Here is a 22,503-nt window from a genome sequence, read left to right as displayed (position 1 = left end):
AACACATTTACATTGTGCATGAACATTACATTAACATGAACAGCACATTACAATGAATCCAGTCGTCACCTTTTCAGGTGAACATAGTCCTAACTTTTCCCTGAGATTTTGTCCTCTAAGAGGTCGCAGATCTCATGGCTCGATATGTTTGAATATTACTTTATCCGGTTTCATATGTTTCTTTACTAAGATGATTCTCTTTACGTACCTTTAGTTCAATTTGCCCTTCCTGCTACACATTCAGGCATGATGTAACTATATTGCATTGGCTTTTTTGAAGAATGTACTGTACATTCAAGACTGCAGACGGGGTGTGTTGATATAAATGTTAGAACGAACTGACTATTTCCATACTTGTTTGCAATGCTGGAGACAATATATGTATATTCATATATATATATATATATATATTATATTCTTTAAAGATTGTTGTTCAGACTGCAAGACTACAGTGGGTATCATGGAGAAGGTATCCTTTGCAAGCTTTCTTGTTACATGTTGATAAATCATGATGATTCAATTTCATTCATCCCGTCTCTCACACAGATCCCCCACTGCTCTGGTCGATAACACCTACCTACATACCCCCTGTGTGGGGACATTTGGAGGACCGGTGTTCCCTTGGACTGCTCTTGGTGGATATGATGGTAAGTAACTTCTGAAATTGATGAGGGGGTGGGGGAGTGGATGGGGGAGTGGGTGGGGGAGTGGGGGATGGGAGGAGTGAATGTCAAAGAAGCAGTAGTGGCTACTTGGAATTTATGCCCATAAGAAAGAAAAGTCACACTAAGAAAAATAGTTGAGTGCTCAAAATTCGAGGAATGCTTCAATTTGACTGATGACGTTCTACTGGCCTTTGCAGTCAAGTACTGTATATAACACGCTATCAGCTCACTATTCTTGGGGGTCTTCAAATGAAATTTCTTCTCCTTCTGAAGGTGAAAACTACAACATGGCTACTGTGCTGGTGATAACCTTTCCCGTGGTAAACTACGGACCAACTGATCCCCGCACCGCCAGGGCGGCAGCATGGGAAAGCGTCTATCTGGACTTCCTCAGGGAGTACAGAAACCCTAACCTGTCGATCGCTTACCAGGCTGAGGTAAGATCACTTTCAGAGACTATTATAAACACCCTAAGCCCGGGCGATTGCTTCCCTGGCTGAGCTGAGGTGTAATCTCTCCTCCCCAAATACTCCTTTACCCTGTAACTGATTTTAGTTTCCAACTTTAGTATTGAGTTCATGATATTCATACATATTTATATACACAAAAATATCAGAATAATATCAAATGGTTTGGAGGTCATCTCCAGTTGCATGGAATGTTGTAGTGGCACGTGGAACACCCAGCAGATGAACGAAGTGGCCGAAGTACTCAATTTTTAGGTCAAGAACTGGAGTCGTAAACCAATCGGCTATTTCCTTCAGCCTGTTTGTCGTACTGTTCCATATTTCTTTCCTCATCAATATTGGTATTTGTTTCTCAATTCTCTAACCATTCTTTCTGCTATTTTGCCAGCCTGTTCTAAAATTTGCTACACCACTTCTACTCTTCTATGAATTGATTTTTCTACTAGCTGATAGCAACATGGGTTAAACTATCCCCTTCCCCTCCCCCCAATCGATAATAACTAGCTTTATGCAATATGGGTTAAACTACTCCCCCCCCTCCCCCATTGATAATAACTAGCTTTATAGCAATATGGGTTAAACTATCCCCCCTCCCTCCTCCATACTAACTGGCTTTATAGCAATATGGGTTCAACTACCCAAACACATCTTAAATTTTCAGAGTCTATTAGTTGAAAACACATGTGACAGCTGACTAACATGGATTCCCCAAGTGAAAACATGTCTTTGTAAAACTCGTTCAGAATCAAAGTCTGTTGATGAACTTTTGACAGATAACTTCACCATTACCCATCCACCTCAGACCCCCCCATCTCCCACCTCTGCCTTCCCCACATTGAAACCTAACTTTCAGTATGTCCCATAATAAAACAGTTTTACCTCTCAACTAACTGTCACCTGTTGAACAATGGCCTCTGTAATTAATAATGTCATCTCACAGACTATATCCTAAATTGCTCTCACTTTCTGTTAGATTCTGATCCAGAACTTCCATATTTTGAATGCTCCAGAACAATGGAATTCACTTTTTAACATCGGTTGAGATGCAATAGAAAGAAAATATATATTGCTCTAGTTTCATATTACCCATGAAGAGCAAACTGTCTAACAATTTGTTAGTTTGATTTCTACTCCCAAAAGTGGTGAATGATGAAGTCCTTCAGTTCCAAAAATATCTGTTTATTGTCTCTGAACATCACAGGAATCATTTTTGACTGTTTTTGGAGGCCTTCATCTCTCCTAAAAAAAAAAATAATCAGCATTGATGTGTTTGTAAATTTAACTCACATGACAAAGTTCAAAGTCCTGGGTTGAATAGCCCTTCAAATTGGTAACAAAGCTGTTTCTGTCATCAGGACACCACATGATCGTATTAACAGAATCTGTTGTATGTTTTGTACTTGTGGACACTCTACCCAAGGGTAACGGGATGGTTGATGGGGGGGGGAGGGGTCAGTGACTTGTGTCTGGTAAGGGAAGGAAGTTTATTACTATTTAAAGACAAAACTGCCAGCTGGCCTCAATTTGTTCAGACAATTAGATGAGCTATAAATGACAAAAGGACTAAACAATACTTGTCAAGCGCAAGGAAATGAATTTAGAGTAGTCACATTCAAATCACTATAGAACACAATAAATTTAAAACTGACCAATCACACGGAATTATGAACTATATATAAACATTCTGTAGGCTTTTACAAGATGAAAAAAAAATACTCAATACAGTTCCACTTTCAACTTACCACATCATGCCATTTGAGAGGGTTTTGAACCAATTTCGCAAGCGGAATACTCGTCGTCAGGAAAAGTCCCTCGACAAGTAATATTTCATAAAGTTGGATACAGTAGTCAGTTTGTATTGATACAATATGTTGCAAGACTGTGTTCAATGGTTAATTAAATGAAACCATTGTTCAAGTATCTTCCTTATTAGCTTTGTTTGAAATAGATTTATGGGGAAGTAATAAGAAAGTGGATTGCCTATTAATAAGAACAGGGAATTGCATAGAAGGCAGTAACAAAGGGTTTTTAGCATTCAAAATCGCGTCACTCTTCAAATTTCTTTTTGTGGCTTTTTTTTCCCTTTTCTTTTGTTAACAAATACTTCCCCTTTATTGAGTAGTTTTTATTGTTGTTTTAATTCCCCTATTTTTGATTGAAATGTCACACATTTTCCAAGCATGTAAATGCAGCTGGAAAGAATGGTGATGCATTCTACTGAACTTCATTCCGACGTTGCCCTCGATACAGTTACACTTCCTCTTTCTCCTTTGGAAGAATAAAGTAGCAGTTTCAGATTCAAAGTAACAAAACAGATGTCACAGAAAAAGGGAACAGAGCTCTCTAACCATTTTTTTTTTATATGATTGTCGATACATTTATGTATATGAAGGTGTTGTTGTAACATTACATTGCATAGATTCTGAGAGCAAAGGTTGTTAGACTGTCAAACCCTACCTTTCCCTATATCCTACCCTACCTTCCCTAAATCCTATCCTCTCTTACCTTTCCCTACCCTTCCCTATTCTACCCTATCCTTCCCTTGCCTACCTTTCCCTATATCCTATCTTACCTTTCCCTATCCTTCCCTGCCCTATCCTTCCCTGCCCTATCCTTCCCTGCCCTATCCTTCCCTATCCTATCCTTCCCGAGCCTACCTTTCCCTATATCCTATCCTATCTTTACCATTCCCTGCCCTATCATTCCCTATACTTCCCTATCATACCATATCCTTCCCTACCCTACCTTTCCCTATATTCTATCCTATCTTACCATTCCCTATCTTATCCTATCCTTTCCTATCCTATCCTTCCCTACTGTAGATGGTCTTGTAGAATGGAGTTCTGCACTTTCTCATGGACATAAGAAGAACAAAATTTAACCTAAATTGTTTGTAGTTCCCAAGAATGGACACATTATGGTGTGATGCTTGATGTATCATTGCATACTCATCCTGTACAGGCAGTACTGAACCACAGTAGAAGTCTAGACATATATGTATGCAATTTGTCTTCAGTTATTGTGCATGTGTTATTGCATGTGCATGTGTTATTGTAGCATGTTGGATTACACAGTGTTTTTAACTATGTAGATATAACAAATTGATTTACTATTGAACACAGTTAAGGCACTGTGCCTGAAGTAGGATGCTGAGGGGGCTGCAGTCAGGCTGCATAGAACATCTTCTGTGATCTATTCTGCTCCACAGTTTCACATAGTATATAGACACAGCAGGTGTTCAGAGACAATCCCTGTTGTCTGATATTGATTCATCTTAGCTGAGCAGGATCTTGCGGCTGCTGCAGTAGCATTTCTTATTGACACACACTGTTCATTAATTTCATTTAATCCACATCATTTTACATTCCTCCTTGTAACCTAGTTTAGGTGATTGTAAGGGGACTTATTGTTCAAATTTTGCAGGATTTTTTTTGTGCTGTAAAAGGATTTTTAAGTGTTAATTGTTTACTATTTACATTTGAAAACCTCAAAAGGGCTACGTGTGGTTGTTTATTAGTCTGTTCGGAAGGTCAAACTGCAAATTGGATTTGTTTGTGCACTGCTGAATTTTACAATACAAGTACAAAGTATTAGTCTTCTGTCCCTTCTTTGTTTAACCTGAGGTAAATTCAATTTATATATCCTTATTTCACAAGGAAATGCAGGAAATACAGTAATAGAAGCCTAAACCTCATTAGAAAAAACAAACAAACTTGTATTCATTACCATTGCAGAATGCTGTTTGATATCATTTCTTCTATAAATACATGAATTTTATCTGTGGTGGTCGGCCTGGATACCATTTCATTTTGTTTTTCATTGTCATACACTATATAAATGAATAAAGATTTTATTCCCAGTAATTGAGCTAAATTAAGGCCTTAACTTCATTAGAAAAAACAAACCAACTTGTATTCATTAACATTGCAGAATGCTGATTGATATCATTTCTTCTATAAATACATGAATTTTATCTGTGGCGGTTGGCCTGGATACCATTCCATTTTGTTTTTCATTGTCATTCTCTATAAATGAATAGAGGTTTTATTCCCAATTATTCAGCTTAATAAGGCCTTAACCTCATTAGAAAAAACAAACAAAGTTGTATTCATTAACGTTGCAGAATGCTGATTGATATCATTTTTCTATAAATACGTGACTTTTATCTGTGGTGGTCGGCCTGGATACCATTTGGTTTTGTTTTTCATTGTCATACACTATATAAATGAATAGAGGTTTTATTCCCAATTATTCAGCTTAATAAGGCCTTAACTTCATTAGAAAAAACAAACAAAGTTGTATTCATTAACGTTGCAGAATGCTGATTGATATCATTTTTCTATAAATACGTGACTTTTATCTGTGGTGGTCGGCTTGGATACCATTTGGTTTTGTTTTTCATTGTCATACACTATATAAATGAATAGAGATTTTATTCCCAATATTCAGCTTAATAAGGCCTTAACTTCATTAGAAAAAACAAACCAACTTGTATTCATTAACATTGCAGAATGCTGATTGATATCATTTCTTCTATAAATTCATGAATTTTATCTGTGGCGGTTGGCCTGGATACCATTACGTTTTTTTATCTCAATACATTACATGTATAGAGATATTGTAACAGTAAGTGGGACTCTCTCTTTTCTTAAAAATTTTTCAGCGTCTTCATATAAAGTTCTTTTTCTCTGGAATTTTCAGAGCAAGCATATATCATATAGGCAAACAAAAGTTACTATTTTTTATTCGAGAATTTTATCTCATTCTATGACTTTTTCACCGATTTATGACCAAATCGGGCCAATTTGGACTGAAATACAGTCGAAACAACCCATTTTTGCACACGCTCCAAAACTTATGTTTAATGAAAGAGAATAGAATAGAATTGTCTTTCAACAGTGGTATCGTCTAAGATAGGGTCCTATATATTATATATTTTATTAACATTTTAAACTTTCATTTGTTGTTTACAGGTAGGTATTAATAAGAATTTTACCAGCTGTACATGACATTTTATGGCTTTTATTTGCTTTATTTGATGTTTAAATGATTTTTCTTTCTTAAAACAACACTGAGCTGCCGCCCCTACTTTTAGTAAAAAGGTCCGTTTTTGATGTTTAAGCCCCGCCCCCAAGTCTGTTTTGTAGCAGATTGGCTATGACTCATGGCAGCTACATGTTAGATATACGAAAATGGCTACCCTCGCGACCAATTTTCTCTACTGTAGTTAGGTACGCCAGGTGTAGTCTATTGCATTCTAATTACATATACACATTTTGTACCGCTGAATTCTACGTAGTGCATTTAATTTATATTAGGCCTTCGTTTTTGTAACATCCATTTAAGGATAGTACTGGTGTTCAGGTAGCTTTTCAGAGCAAGGGCCATGATAAGTTTGTTTGGTACAATTATAGAATACAGGGCCATTCATTAACTCTTCCCAGCATCCGGATGCGCGGATGCTCGGTGTGTCTGTACATGTTCGTACACGTAGGACGCCCTCTAAAATTCCATCATATACGATATACCATCACGTATTTCATTTTGACTCCGCATCCGCGCATCCACCCCGGGAGTACCAGGAATGGACTTACAATTTTCGAAAAGTTTCGACATATACCGTCACGTATTTCCAATACTGAAAGTCCCGTATGTACGAAGATATTCCACATCAATAGTGTGTCGTTCTTAAAAGGCATCCGTACATGTGTGACGCCCTCTAAAATTCCTCCACAGAAGTACTAGGAAAGGACACTCCGCATCCACGCATCCGCGCATCCACTCAAAAAGAAAGAACTGGGACTTTGACATTTTATACTCACATACGTACTGGGGTGAGACTAAGCATCCGCGCATCCGGATGCTCAGATAGTATCATCGAGTGGCATATATTGATAATTGTAGAGACAGAGCAAAGATTTGAAATTAGGAATCAAAATTAAAACTTCCAGTATTGAGATACTGCGTCATTGATGCTCTTGTTTTTCATGGTCATTCTCTATAAATGAATAGAGATTTTATTCCCAATTATTAAGCTTAATTAAGGCCTTAACCTCATTAGCAAAAACAAACAAAGTTGTATTCATTAGCGTTGCAGAATGCTGATTGATATCATTTCTTCTATAAATATGTGTCTTTTATCTGTGGTGGTTGGCTTGGATACCATTTGGTTTTGTTTTTCATTGTCATTCTCTATAAATGAATAGAGATTTTATTCCCAATTATTAAGCTTAATTAAGGCCTTAACCTCATTAGCAAAAACAAACAAAGTTGTATTCATTAACGTTGCAGAATGCTGATTGATATCATTTCTTCTATAAATATGTGTCTTTTATCTGTGGTGGTCGGCCTGGATACCATTTCATTTTGTTTTCATTGTCATACTCTATAAATGAATAGAGGTTGTATTCACAATTAGTCAGTTTCTTATGATCCTCGATGCATTACAGTCCCACAGAAATTTTAATATAATCAGGCTATTTTTCGGTTTAGAAACGTTGCAAGTCTCCACCTAGGTGACACATTTGTGATGGAATCAAATGTTATCAGAAACCTGTTCCATTCCTTCAGTTTTTGAGTTAATTATAGTAATAGTAGATTACTGTAGGACAGTCAATACAAATTGCAGAGCAGATTGAGTTTAAATTCTGATTCAAAATGAGAAATAAAGTCCAACAACAGAATCATAATGAGAGTAGTAGGTCGTTGTCCTCATTTAAATGCAAATATATTATGATGAATATTCAGTTCCATGAATTCTGATATGCTAATTAGATGTTGCAATGTTCACATTTATATGCATTTAATGTCAGTAGTATAGCATTAAAGCTCATATGTTCACAGTACACAATTTAATGTATATATACTGTATATGTTTGTCTTGTAGTAAATCATAGAAAAGGCCAGAATGAACTATCTGCAGTTTTCACTTTGCTTTGAAAAGAGTGGGGTGGGGAAGGGGGCAGATAGATAGGGGTTGTAGGCAGTAAAAGTATGAAAACTTGTAAAAAGTTTGTAGGAAAAGTGATCAGAATTATTTCAGGAACAGATTTACCCTAACAAGTGAAAGAAAAGTGTCAGTCAGTATACGGGAACAGGAAATCAGATTATTTTTTTTAATATTTTAATATAAACCGTCTTGTGTCATCTTTTCGTTGTCATAGAGATCAGTTCAGGATGAGATACAGAGGGAGAGCACCACTGATATATACACCATTGCTCTCAGCTACCTGGTCATGTTTGGATACGTCAGCATCGCTCTCGGACAGTTCTTCTCGTGCAGTCGTCTCCTTGTAAGTAGAGAGCGGACATTCCATCTCACATTTGGATGAATTAATTTCCATATTTTATGTAAGCTGCGTAAAGCATGAACAAAATTTCTCTCAGAGGTAAACAGGAAACTGTTAAATTTTCTCATTTCTTTCCAGTGTACCTAATATTGGACTTGAAGCAAGTCTAAGAATGATGCAGTTTAGTGTCAGTGTAGTTTAAATATTTTTTCTTTAAAAACCAAGGTTTAATTTCTTCCTTGGCAATTCAGATTTTCTTATGAACCAGAAAAAGTGTTATTTAAAAAAAAAAAATTCTGCTGGAAACCATTTCCCATAGCCATCCCTGTTCTCTTTCTGTTGTTTTGTCTGTTTTTTGATCAAAATTTACAGATCAGTCGTGACATTTCTGCGGCTAAGATTTCCACATTTATTATCGACTGCCTTGACCAGTCGGCCCTGTACGATGTGTTGATCGCTCCTCTTGCCTTTTCCTCAGATCGACACCAAGATCATGCTCGGCCTCTCCGGAGTGGTGATTGTATTCTGTTCGGTGGCCTCCGCCGTTGGCGCCCTCAGTTACTGCGGCGTCCCGGCAACCCTGATCGTCATCGAGGTGGTCCCGTTCCTCGTTCTCGCAGTCGGCGTTGACAACATTTTCATTCTCGTCCAGACCTATCAGGTTTGTTGTTTTAGATTTATCTTCATCTAGTACAACATATGTATATATATATAGCATGTATAATACATGTGTATAGCATGCATAAGACATGTGTATAACATGTGCTTGACATGTGCTCAACATGAGCCATTGTAACATTTTATAACCAGTATTTATGAAATGTGAATCCGTGCTGGTAATCTTTCAAGAACAAAATTTCAAGAACACAACTACAAATGTTGTTGTTTTTGTTGTTGCTATTTTTGTTGTTGCAGAAATTGATAATTCTTGGGAGGTTTGATTTAGTATATTACAGATGGATTATTTAATTTATGTTTATGTTTGTTTTATAATATCCAGAGAGAACATAAGGAGGGGGAAGCTAGAATCACTCACATGGCCAGAGTCCTCGGTGAAGTCGGACCCAGCATGCTCTTAACTAGCTCATCCGAATCGGTTGCATTCTCCCTCGGTAAGTTACTCTTAAGTATTTTGCTCTCCTCGTTCACAGCGGTCCCCGGAATCGTTAATAATAACAAAAAATAATAATTTATTCTTATATAGCGCTTTACATTAAAAGAATGATCCTAAAGCACTTCACAGAATAGCATAAAATATTAGACTTTTATTTAGACTTTAGATATTAAACTTAAAAATATTAGAGCTTAAAAATATGACAGTCTAAAAATATTGCATCCTAAGAATTACACAAATAAATAACTTGACAATAATTATTAAAAGCAATAAAATATGACAGCATACAGTTACTCACAGATTCTTGTCATAATGCGACTTTGAAAAACCTTTGATCAGAGAGACTGACGGTATTACATTTTTGTGTGGTTCGATCATTTCATGGTGTTTTGCCATAGGCCTGTGTGTGTATTTGACAGTGGTGACATGAATAGCTTTTCATTTATTAGTCTCATACCTCAGAAAAATTCATCTTCCACAACCTATTTAACAAATTGACTCCATTTTTGTGCTTTTAGTTTATACTTTTGCCCAATTTTTTTTTTTTTTGTGCATTAGCAAAACAACTATGTTTTAGGTGAAATTTGATTCATTGTTTGATCCAAGTCTGGTAGTCTCTGGTCCAATGTGATTTGCCTAATTTATTTTTCACAGTTGATTTTTTCATGTTGTTATTCGTTTGTTATCCTCTTCTCTCTGTTTCAGGTGCCTTGTCCAACATGCCTGCTGTGAAAGCATTTTCTTTATATGCCGCTACAGCTGTTTTCATCAATTTTTTGCTACAAATAACTTGTTTCGTGGCTCTATTGACGCTTGATTCGCTGAGACAGGAGGTAAATAAACTCTTCCGTTTCACCTGGCTAATGTTTCACCCTCCCAGTTTCGAAAAAATTTATGAAATCCATTTTACTCATGTTTAAAAAACTTGTGTATTCAAAAGAGGCGAGAGTGAAATCGTTTCCACATTCAGTTCAACAATTGAGTTAAATCCCATCTAACTCATTATTAAACAAAAGAAGGATCTAAAACTTCATTTAGAAACTTCATTTCAAAAGTATTTCTTTATGTACATAGCACAATAGTACATTACACACTCATACATAGCACGCTAGTACATAGCACACTCGTACATAGCATACTAGTACATAGCACACTAGTACATAGCACACTAGTACATAGCACACTAGTACATAGCACCTTCTGACATAGTACTAGTACATATAGCACACTAGTACATAGTATACTAGTATATAGCACACTGGTACATAGTACATAGCACACTAGTACATAGTACATAGCACACTCTTACATAGTACAGCACACAAGGACATAGCACACTAGTACATAATACTAGTACATAGCACACTAGTACATAGCACACTTGTACATAGCACACTAATACATAGTACTAGTACATAGCACACTAGTACATAATACTAGTACATAGCACACTAGTACATAGCACACTAGTACATAGCACACTAGTACATAGCACACTAGTACATAGCACGCTAGTACATAGCACACTAGTACATAGCACACTCGTACATAGCACACTAGTACATAGCACACTCGTACATAGCACACTAGTACATCTATAGCACACTAGTACATAGTACTAGTACATAGCACACTAGTACATATCACACTAGTACATAGTACTAGTACATAGCACACTAGTACATAGCACACTCATACATAGCACGCTAGTACATAGCACACTAGTACATAGCACACTCGTACATAGCACACTAGTACATAGCACACTCGTACATAGCACACTAGTACATCTATAGCACACTAGTACATAGTACTAGTACATAGCACACTAGTACATATCACACTAGTACATAGCACACTAGTACATTGTACACTGGTACGTAGCACACTAGTACATAGCACATTAATACATAGCACACTAGTACATAGCACACTAGTACATAGCACACTAGTACATTGTACACTGGTACGTAGCACACTAGTACATAGCACACTCGTACATAGCACACTAGTACATCTATAGCACACTAGTACATAGTACTAGTACATAGCACACATGTACATAGCACACTCGTACATAGCACGCTAGTACATAGCACACTAGTACATAGCACACTCGTACATAGCACACTAGTACATAGCACACTAGTACATAGCACACTCGTACATAGCACACTAGTACATCTATAGCACACTAGTACATAGTACTAGTACATAGCACACATGTACATCTATAGCACACTAGTACATAGTACACTTGTACATAGCACACTAGTACATCTATAGCACACTAGTACATAGTACTAGTACATAGCAAACTAGTACATAGCACACTAGTACATATCACACTAGTACATAGCACATTAGTACATAGCACACTAGTACATAGCACACTAGTACATAGTACTACAAGATGGTGGACTTCCTTGTCTCTATGCAGGCCAGAGTGAAATTTATCGCTGACCAAAGAGTGGCCTGCAGGCCACCTATTGAGAACCCATGTTTTACAAACTGGAAAGTTATAACTTTTATCAATGAATCATAAAGTCTTATTGAGCATGCATGATCTGTGACGGTATTAAGAGGCTAGGATTAGTATTTAGGATTTAAGTTTGTTTTATTTTTAGTATTTTAGAATTAGGGTTTTAGATCATTGATATTTTGACACATACATACTAACACGCATACAGATGCAACAGCTAAACGGCATAAAAACAATAGCACTAATACACTGATACCCACAGCATTATGAAAGGGTTTGTAAAATACAAAAATCTGCAGGAATTTCCAATACCTGTGGTTGCAATGGGAAACTCCTTGTTGAGCTTCTGTATAGAAACTGACTTTTGAACTATTTCTTTCTTCTTGTTCACAGAAAAACCGCTACGAAATCCTATGTTGCTTCCAAGATAAGAAAGCGGGCCAGGTTCCAGTCGGTCAGGGTCTACTACAACAATTTGTGGAGAATATATATGCGCCAATTTTATTGAATAAAATAGTCAGATGGTTTGTGGTGAGTTTTTGTTAAATATAATAATACTGGTGAAGAATCAAACTGAAAAAGGCTGTTTTTTTAAATTTATATTTTGACAGTGTGTTAAGCTGTTTAATGCAGTACAGAAAATTGTGGCCCACAGATTTAATGTAGGGCTCTATCTCATCCTTTGCAAACCTTGGTGGCAGGGTGTGTAAATAAGGGGATTCTTGTGACCGTTTGCTTCCATATTAGTTCTGTAAAGGTTTATTAAAGGCATTGAAGACTCGCCCCAAACCGCGTGCAGTCATCTGAAACAGTTAACTTTCCGTTGCTTGGAAGTGACGATTTGTTCGTGTCGCTCCATCGCTGAGTTGTTTTTACACTGTGTTATGGGTATTGACCGCAGCTGTATGTACTGACTGTACACTAGTGTCTACTTACCGATGGTAGCAAGCTGTGTGTGTGTAATTTCTGGGATCGACGGTGGTGTCTAACACTTCTGTTACACCTCATTCGAAACTAGGTCAGATTACTGGCATTAGACGTTTCTTTTTGCGCGAGTCTTCACACCCTTTAAGTTATTAGTGGATGTTACCAAAGTCAGCCAATAGGCAGCCTTACTTTCACTAATCGGTTTATACCCACAACCCACTAAAGCTACGATATTTTTGCTATGTAGTCTAACAACTTTCTTCAATCTTCTTCTCTCCTCTTCCAACAGATGGTGGTCTTCTCTTTTGTATTTTGCATGTCCATCACATTCCTCCCTAAGTTGAGCATCGGTCTAGACCAAAGACTGTCCATGCCAAAGGTAAGATGATCTTAATTTGTTTTGAAAAAGATTGTGTGAGGAGGACTAGAATGGAAAGGCTGGGTGTCGAAAAAATCAGATGAATTTTATGTATTCATTCGTCTTGTGTTGTTGTCGTGAACACCGAAGAAACAAAATTGAGAAAAGAATAAAAAATAGAGAAAAGAATAAAAAAAGACGACAAAGAAGAATAGTATATAGGTTTTTGCCTTGCAGAAGCAGAAAAAGTAAAGATTCCAAGAGAGAGCGAGAGAGAGAGAAATGTTGAAATAGTGATTTGTGTAAGAAGTAGTCACTTAGGGATATGGGATACTTGATTAGTACATAGCACACTCGTACATAGCACACAAGTAAATAGTACACTAGTACATAGCACCTTCTTACATAGTACTATTACATAGCACACTAGTGCATAGCACACTAGTACATAGCACACTAGCACATAGTACTAGTACATAGCACACTAGTGCATAGCACACTAGTACATAGCACACTAGCACATAGTACTAGTACATAGTACACTAGTATTGAAGCTTGATTAAAGGAGAGGTTGTCAAGATGAAATGAAATCGTATGCATCCATACAAAGCTTGTGTTAAACGACTACTGTCTTATTATTTGCTTGTATCATGTATGTCTGTCTGTCTCCCCTGTTCTCTTTTACTCCGATTCTAATCTTGTCGGTTTTACATTTTTTTCGTAGGGTTCGTACATGCTGGACTATTTCGATATGGAGCTGAACTACCTCAACGTGGGGCCACCTGTCTATTTCGTGGTCAAGGGCGGCTACAACTATTCAACCATCGAAAACCAGAATAAACTCTGCGGTACGGCCGGTTGCAACGTGGACTCTCTCTCCGCTCAGATATTCCTCGCCTCTAGGGAACCAGGATAGTAAGTGAAATAATCTTCCATTGTCTTTTGGCTCTTTGTTGTCTCCCTTTGTTGTGATAGTCACCAGTTGATGGGAAATAATCTTCTATTGTCTTTTTCTCTTTATTGTCTCCCTTTGTTGTGATAGTCACCAGTTGATGATGGGTTAACGAAGTGGGTTACTTAAACAATCGTTGATTCATTAACAAGTCGTCTATTTGACACCGCTAATTTTTTCGATCTTTATCTCAATCGTTAAGATTGAGAAAGTTAGCATTGCTAATCGTTCAATCAATCTTATCCTTCGAGTGACTTTTTTAAAAAAGGGTAAAGATTTGAAAATTTTTGAGAAAAATCGGAACCATCTGTAGCATCAGTAGGGATCACACCCTATCTTTGTACCTCCCAGGACTCTCACGGTGAACACTTGACATCAGCTACACCAAATGTCAAATCTCGATGGAATCGGCCCTTGCACCAGTCAAATCTCTCTCCCATTTATATCTGATGAAATAAACTGTCGCCTAGATTGAAATTCTTGGTCAGCGTTTATAATTCCACTTTTTTATCCTTATCATGATTTTCCTTTATTATTCTTCATCAGCCAACATATAGCGGAGCCAGCAGGTTCCTGGTTGGACGATTACTTCGACTGGTCCAAATCCGGGGACTCTTCAAAATCCTGCTGTCGATTATACAACGGGACCGATACTTTCTGCCCCTCCCTCGTGGACAACAGCACCTGCGTGGCCTGTAGAAATAGTACAAGTCGAGCGACCCCGGCAGAATTTGTAGAATTCCTGCCTTTTTTCCTAGAAGACATTCCTTGTATCAAGTGCTCCAAGGGGTAAGTTTAAAGTCTTTTTAAACCCGGCAGATTTATAACTTTTCAGGTTTCCAACCTTTTGTCCCGAGAATTGTGGGTTTTTTTATCTAGAGATTTCGTTTCTGTGGCTGCTACAAATTGTTAACCTTTATAGACAAAATTTCCGACATTTAAAAGGCAAAAAAAAAATGGGGGGGCATGAAACATTGACATCCCCAAAGGGGACTGGTGTTTGGAATAGTCTATGCCGAGCTAATCAGGTTATCTTGAAAGGGTGCAGTGTGTTGTCCAGAATCTTTAGTAAGTCCGGTTTGGGAAATGAGGTTTTGGTTTTTTTGCTTTTAATTATCTCGAATTGTCTGAGAAAGTGGTCACATGCTGAGGAACACTCTTGTCCGTGGGATGGGGTCATGGAGGTGCCCAGTAGTAGGAATGGGGTGCAACAATTACAATCCTGTAATTTGTAAATTCCCTGAACTCGAGAAGAAAGAATGCTTGATACAAAACCCATGTTCATTCATGGGGGAGGGTTTCAAATGAGGATCTGTTCACTTCTGAACCCTTTGAAAGTAACCAAAGTACTTGAACGGTCTCACCGTCTCCAAGGCAACCAGTGAAATGGGTAATCTAAGTGGTGGCCAGGCTCCTTCCACCCTCCCCCCCCCACCATTCAACCTCCTCCCAACACCCCTGTTCTAAAAGCAAAATAAATGACCATTGGATTTTACAATAAGCAAGCAGGGAATTCTCTCTCTTCATATAACCTCTTTATCTATATTATTTATCTATATTTATTTTATCTTTATTTTATTTTCATTTGCTTACAGAGGTAAAGCTGCCTATGGTTCTGCAGTCAATTTTGAAGATAAGGCAAAAACCATCATCGGAGGTGAGATTGTCGGATAATGATCATTGCTCGCAATGAGTCTGTTCCACGTCATTTACTCTCATGGAGGGGGGGGGGGGGCATAGGGGGTTAGTGTGCTTGAGATCTCTCAGGACAACTACCGATTTAAGAAAAAATACATCCTATACAGAAACAGAACCGTTGTGGATATTGAATGCGTAATATTAAAACTCCCCAAAAATTTGAGATGGGTGTTTCATTGTATGATAACTGTTTCTCTGTTTGTTTTGGTCTCAGCTTCATATTTCCAGTCGTATCATACCGTGTGTAGGAATTCATCAGATTACATAGCAGCTATTGCAAGAGCCAAAAACATCAGCGCTAACATCACCAAGATGCTGAAGGATTCAACACAGATTGACAATGAGGACTTTGAAGTCTATCCTTACAGGTAAATCATTTTGATGATTGATCTAGAAGACTCTGTGTGTGTGTGTGTGTGTGTGTGTGCGTGTGCAGAGCTGCCAACCTTTGGAAATACTTTCCAGTATTTTCAAGCCAATATTTTTCCCTACAAAACCTGTATTTTGGCAAAATACCAAATAAAAAACCCTGCCCTGAAAAACTGACGTAGGCTAGTTCAAAAACTACTTGGCACTGACAAAGTTAAGAACCCCCCACCTCCCCCCCCCCTCAGCTGAACAATTGTTGTTGATGCAGCGAACCAGTACATCTCTTTCGTGCTATCTTGGAGAAGTGTTTGATTATATCTCCTAGACTAGGCTACGTAGACTAAATTTTGTGGGTTTTTTTGTTTGTTTGCAGTGACTACATTAGACTACTTGACCTCATGTTGTTGTTTTTTCCAGTATATTCTATGTGTTCTACGAGCAGTACCTGACCATATACAGAGACGCTGCCGTCAACCTCTCCATCTGTACCGCAGCCATCTTTGTCATCACCTTCTTGCTCCTGGGTTGCGATTTCTTCTCGGCTCTCATCAGCACCTTCACCATTGTCATGATCACCATCGACCTAATGGGCATCATGTACCTCTGGGGGATCGAACTCAACGCCATCTCGGTCGTCAATCTCGTCATGGTGAGTGTGGCTCTCTCCCTGTCCCCCCTCTCCCTCCCCCTCCCTCCCTCCCTCCCTCCCTCCCTCCCTCCCTCCCTCCCTCCCTCCCTCCCTCCCTCCCTCCCTCCCTCCCTCCCTCCCTCCCTCCCTCCCTCCCTCCCTCCCTCCCTCCCTCCCTCCCTCCCTCCCTCCCTCCCTCCCTCCCTCCCTCCCTCCCTCCCTCCCTCCCTCCCTCCCTCCCTCCCTCCCTCCCTCCCTCCCTCCCTCCCTCCCTCCCTCCCTCCCTCCCTCCCTCCCTCCCTCCATCCTTCCCTCTCCTGGCTTGCAACATCAGCAGCGATTTATCCTTTGGTGACAAGTGATTCGGAGGCGACTCATTTAATATTTTAATATTAATTTAATATATACATATGTAGATATTATGTTATCATATACTATAAAATATTTCAGTGAATAACTTGCAGCGGACCAACTCATTGGTCGTGGTATTTGGTCTGTTGTAGTTTACGTTTATAATGTTGAGGTGGGGTTTTTGGACGGTTTCTTGAAAATAATGCAATTGTTCTTTTCTTTTCTTCTCCTGCAGTCTGTTGGTATATCTGTTGAGTTCTGCTCTCACATCACAAGAGCGTTTGCCATCAGTGTTAAAGAGAGCAGAGTAGGTAGAGCAGAGCATGCCTTAGCACACATGGGAAGTTCGGTAAGTTGTTTTGACAAGTCATATTCTGTTCTATACCGATGAATATATGTTTTACATAAACATTGTCGTCTTTTGTGTAATTATCATCATATCATCATACCTTTATCATCTTGCCTATTTCAATCTTTCTATCTTTTTTATCTTTGAAGGTCTTGAGTGGAATAACTCTGACCAAAGCTCTGGGGATCATTATTCTGTACTTCTCCAAGTCACAGCTCTTCCAAGTGTATTACTTTCGGATGTATTTAAGTATCGTGATTCTAGGTGGCACACACGGACTAATATTTCTGCCCGTGCTTCTTAGTTTTATTGGTGAGTGCATCTTATGTATAGTGTATAGTGCATCTAATGTATAGTGCATCTAATGTATAGTGCATATATAGTGCATTAGTACAGTGCATCTAATGTATAGTACATGTAATGTATAGTGCATCTAATGTATAGTACATCTAATGTACAGTGCATGTAATGTATAGTGTATAGTGCATGTATAGTGCATGTAATGTATAGTGTATGTGTATAGTGTATCTAATGTATAGTACATATCTTATGTATAGTGTATAGTGCATATATAGTGCATGTGTATAGTGTATCTAATGTATAGTACATATCTTATGTATAGTGTATAGTGCATATATAGTGCATGTGTATAGTGTATCTAATGTATAGTGCATGTAATGTATAGTGCATGTAATGTATAGTACATCTAATGTATGTATAGTGCATATATGTGTAGTGTATGTATGTATAGTGCATGTAGTGTATAGTGTATCTAATGTATAGTGCATGTAATGTATAGTACATATCTTATGTATAGTGTATAGTGCATATATAGTGCATGTAATGTATAGTGCATGTGTATAGTGTATCTAATGTATAGTACATGTAATGTATAGTGCATCTAATGTATAGTACATCTAATGTACAGTGCATGTAATGTATAGTGTATCTAATGTATAGTGCATGTAATGTATAGTACATATCTTATGTATAGTGTATAGTGCATATATAGTGCATGTAATGTATAGTGCATGTGTATAGTGTATCTAATGTATAGTGCATGTAATGTATAGTGCATGTAATGTATAGTACATCTAATGTATGTATAGTGCATATATGTGTAGTGTATGTATGTATAGTGCATGTAATGTAAAGTGTATGTAATGTATAGTACATCTAGTATCTCTAGTGCATGTAATATAGTGTATAGTACATCTAGTATCTCTAGTACATCTAGTATAGTGTATAGTGCATGTAATGTATAGTGTATAGTGCATGTAATGTATAGTGCATGCATGTAATAGTGCATGCATGTAATAGTGTATAGTGCATCTAATGCATAGTGCATCTAATGCATAGTGCATCTAATGTATAGTGTATAGTGCATCTAAAATAATAATAAATAAGAATGGAAATTGACTGGACTTGTAACCCGTCTGTCTGTCTGTCATCATTCCATGTAAACAAAATGGCAGGGCATATCTTTAAGTTTGACAGATATTAGTCTTGTCTATCCATCCATCTATCTATCAATCAATCTAATCCGTTCATTTGACTCTTTTTCCCCTCCAACAGGACCAGGACTAAACAAGGCTCGACTTAGGAAGGTACTACCACCCAGCAGTGAGCAGAGTCCATTGCTGTCAGATAACAGTATCCAAGGGGACAACTACAACAGTATCTAAGCCATTCATCTTGGTCAGTAAACACTGCCATTAGTGATGCACAGGGCGGCGGAGCAACACTTATACTAAGTTGTCTACAAAACCATTATTGTCATCAGTTTAACAATTAGGAGTAGGAGGGATCTGATGAATATCTGACAACTTGAGACATCTTGTTCAAAACAGATGTTTGTTGAATTGTTTCACTAACTAGCCTTTCTGTAAAAAAATTTTTTAAATTGCTCTCGATGACATTGAAGGTGGAAGCTTCTGTGACTTAGTGGCAGCAGCAATGATACCTTTAATGTCATTAGGACCTATGAAACCGGATTTGTAATTGAACAACCATGTGGATTTTACTGCAAAACCTTGTAAATAATTACAGTGTCATGATATGCAATCTGTAATTAGGAGGCGTGTCTATGCATATTTTATTTGCATATATTATTTGCATATTTTATTGGCTACCTGCTTCACTCAGTGGTTAAAACAACAACAAGAAGTTACCTCTGCAGTTTGGTGTTTTTGATGCAAGAGGCGTGAAGATTTTTAAATGATGAGAAAGTATCTCGGAAATGTTTAATTCTGTACAAAGATATGTGTGTATCAGGAGTTTTTATAGAGCTACGCTTAAGTATTTAATTAAAAAAAGGATCAATTTAACCTTGTTATGTCAATAATATTATATTATGTCAATAAAATCACTGGCTTTTTCAAAATAAATTGTCAACATCTCCTGTTGTGTACAAGGTTTGGGCTACGATCATTCATCATTGGTCATTCATTCATGGGTTCAAGGTTTGTTTTAGTGCTTGGGCTGGATCCAAGTGAAACTAAAACCTGGTCAGGAATTTTACTTGAAAGAAAAAAACTACATTCATTGCAGGACTACTACAGTCGTACTCACCTAGATGTAGGTTGTGCTCAAAATGTTTGTCCTATGTTAATCATTGAGTAACATTCTTCAGTACATTAACCAGTATTAATAATTTTAACAATATAACTGAATGTAACTTCTAATGTGGATTGGATATTATATATTTAGTTGACAATCTACATATAATAATAATAATAATACATATTAGGTATAAATAGGTACAAAGTATATGCTTTTGGAAATGGCTACAATTACTTTTTGGTAAAATTAAATTCTTATCGAAACATTTCTTCTTGCCAATTTTAGATATAATATGAGTTATTGGAATACACAATGTTACGTAAACTCTGTTAAGTACAGGGTTGTTCTTCCAGTTGGGAAGGACCTGAAAACTTGTCTTATCTAAAAAAGGGATCAGATTGCATCGGATCAGATAATCCCATCTAATCTATCCCTTCATATCCTGTCGTATTAAAGCAGCACATCAAAAGGATTAGCAAGGATTGGATGACTTTCAATGACAAATCCAGTCAAAGACAAAAGCTACACTTTGAATACATTTTGCATTCATAACCACCCTTCTTCAACCAAAGATAATTTACAACAAACTTAACCAAAATAAATGACCATTAAAATAAAAATAAAAACAGCTATCGACTTTGCAAGTTTTACACTGAAGAGCGTGGCAAGGCAGCTGTTTTTATTTTCCAAATGACACTGAATAAAAAATTGTTTCATGATACCTTTAAACAATTGAAAATACAGTTAACACTTGCTGTGATATACACAACACCAATTATTGCTTGGTTATTACTCCTGCATAAGGTCACTGCAAGTACAAAACAGATAACCCATCACCCCTCCTCGCCCTGCCATTCCGTCAAGGCAAACAACATCCAAGAATAATGCTGAAAATTATTGCTGAACCTTTTATATTATTTGAAACTGGTCTACGGGACTATGCTGTGTTGCCAGCGGTAACGAATGGTCTCTTTGTTCAGGTGACAAATCTGGGATTTTCATGTTCCACAGCGTCATTAAGTATCACAAAACTTGTCCACCCAATAGTGAGCAAACCGACCGATGTGACAAGGAATCGGCTATTCCTCTTGGTAAATTGATATTAACCCTAGAAGGGTAAAGCTGCTATGAAAAGTCACAGCCCTCTTAACTATGGTTGGTATAATCCAACACCAACGAAAATAATTCTGTACTTTTTGGTCGAAAGTTCCCTGAAAATCGAGTTCCATTTTTTTTCTTGGGAGTAAATCAGTTCAATTTTGCATATGTGCATTTGAGTGGAAGCATACGATACGGTCGAAGGGTAATTTCCCTTATGACCCGTGAAGACCCTTCCCACAATCCTCTTCCGATACGGCTTTCGTCAAACCTGGATGATGGACCATCAAAAGGGGACCTTCATCACGGATGGAACATCGTTCATATTCTTCATAAATGTTGGATCCACAGAGGCGAGCTTGCTGGCTAGGAAGGCATGAGTGCAGTGCAACAATTTTCTTAGATGTGGACATTCTAATTCCTGGAGAAGGCAAAAATTGAGAGGGACTTTTTTTAACTGGTCAAATATTAACCTCCCAAGCTGGCCGAATTTAACCTCCATACAGGCCCAATACATAAGAAAAAATTAAATTAAAAAAAAGTATCACCCACAGTCAAAGCAGTCAAGGAATAAAATTGAGAAATAAAGCTAGTACTAATTAAATTCTTAGATGTGGACATTCTAATTCCTGGAGAAGGCAAAAAGTGATATGGATTTTTAACCTGGTCAAATATTAACCTACCAAACTGGCTGAATTTAACTTCCATACGGGCCCAATATATAAAAAAATAAATTTAAAAAAAATAATACAAAACGTATCACCCACAGTCAAAGCAGTCGGGGAATAAAATTGAGAAATAAAGCTAGAACTAATTAAATTCTTAGATGTGGACATTCCAATTCCTGGAGAAGGCAAAAAGTGATATGGATTTTAACCTGGTCAAATATTAACCTCCCAAGCTGGCCGAATTTAACTTCCATACAGGCCCAATATATACAAAAAAAAAATTAAATATCAAAAAAAGTATCACCCACAGTCAAAGCAGTCAAGGAATAAAATTGAGAAATAAAGCTGGTACTAATTAAATTCTTAGATGTGGACATTCTAATTCCTGGAGAAGGCAAAAATTGGGATGGATTTTTTTAAACTGGTCAATATTAACCTCCAAGCAGGCCGAATTTAACCTCCATATGGGCCCAATACATGAAAAAAAAACTTTAAAAAAACTTTTAAAAATATTGAGAAATAGAGC

General features: G+C 37.4%; 2 protein-coding genes across 7 annotated transcripts in view; one reads left to right on the top strand and one right to left on the bottom strand.

Moving 5' to 3' along the window:
• Nucleotides 1-20,645, top strand: part of LOC139954939 (NPC intracellular cholesterol transporter 1-like) — a 32,693-nt gene extending 12,048 nt beyond the window's left edge. The window contains exons 5-20 of the mRNA XM_071954958.1: nt 547-647; nt 939-1,102; nt 8,296-8,424; nt 8,900-9,082; nt 9,422-9,533; nt 10,241-10,368; nt 12,411-12,548; nt 13,234-13,323; nt 14,027-14,217; nt 14,801-15,043; nt 15,850-15,911; nt 16,167-16,320; nt 16,739-16,970; nt 17,536-17,649; nt 17,799-17,961; nt 19,225-20,645. Coding sequence (XP_071811059.1) covers nt 547-647; nt 939-1,102; nt 8,296-8,424; nt 8,900-9,082; nt 9,422-9,533; nt 10,241-10,368; nt 12,411-12,548; nt 13,234-13,323; nt 14,027-14,217; nt 14,801-15,043; nt 15,850-15,911; nt 16,167-16,320; nt 16,739-16,970; nt 17,536-17,649; nt 17,799-17,961; nt 19,225-19,334 — 2,314 coding nt within the window. The 3' untranslated portion in view covers nt 19,335-20,645. The remainder of the gene's footprint in view (nt 1-546; nt 648-938; nt 1,103-8,295; nt 8,425-8,899; nt 9,083-9,421; nt 9,534-10,240; nt 10,369-12,410; nt 12,549-13,233; nt 13,324-14,026; nt 14,218-14,800; nt 15,044-15,849; nt 15,912-16,166; nt 16,321-16,738; nt 16,971-17,535; nt 17,650-17,798; nt 17,962-19,224) is intronic.
• The window catches only part of LOC139954942 (gamma-2-syntrophin-like), a 69,064-nt gene continuing 65,784 nt past the window's right edge, over nt 19,224-22,503 (bottom strand). For 5 of the 6 annotated variants that reach the window (XM_071954965.1, XM_071954960.1, XM_071954966.1 and 2 more), the window contains exon 18: nt 19,224-21,730. In XM_071954965.1, the coding sequence (XP_071811066.1) occupies nt 21,596-21,730 (135 nt within the window). In that variant the 3' untranslated portion in view covers nt 19,224-21,595. Of the gene's footprint in view, nt 21,731-22,317; nt 22,363-22,503 lie in introns of those variants that run through there. The other variant, XM_071954963.1, reaches the window with a different exon arrangement.

This window comes from Apostichopus japonicus, chromosome 17 (genome assembly GCF_037975245.1).
Source record: "Apostichopus japonicus isolate 1M-3 chromosome 17, ASM3797524v1, whole genome shotgun sequence".
In the NCBI taxonomy this organism is placed as follows: Eukaryota; Metazoa; Echinodermata; class Holothuroidea; order Aspidochirotida; family Stichopodidae; genus Apostichopus; species Apostichopus japonicus.
Note: the sequence above shows the minus strand (reverse complement) of the source record. Positions and strands in the feature narration are given on the sequence as shown.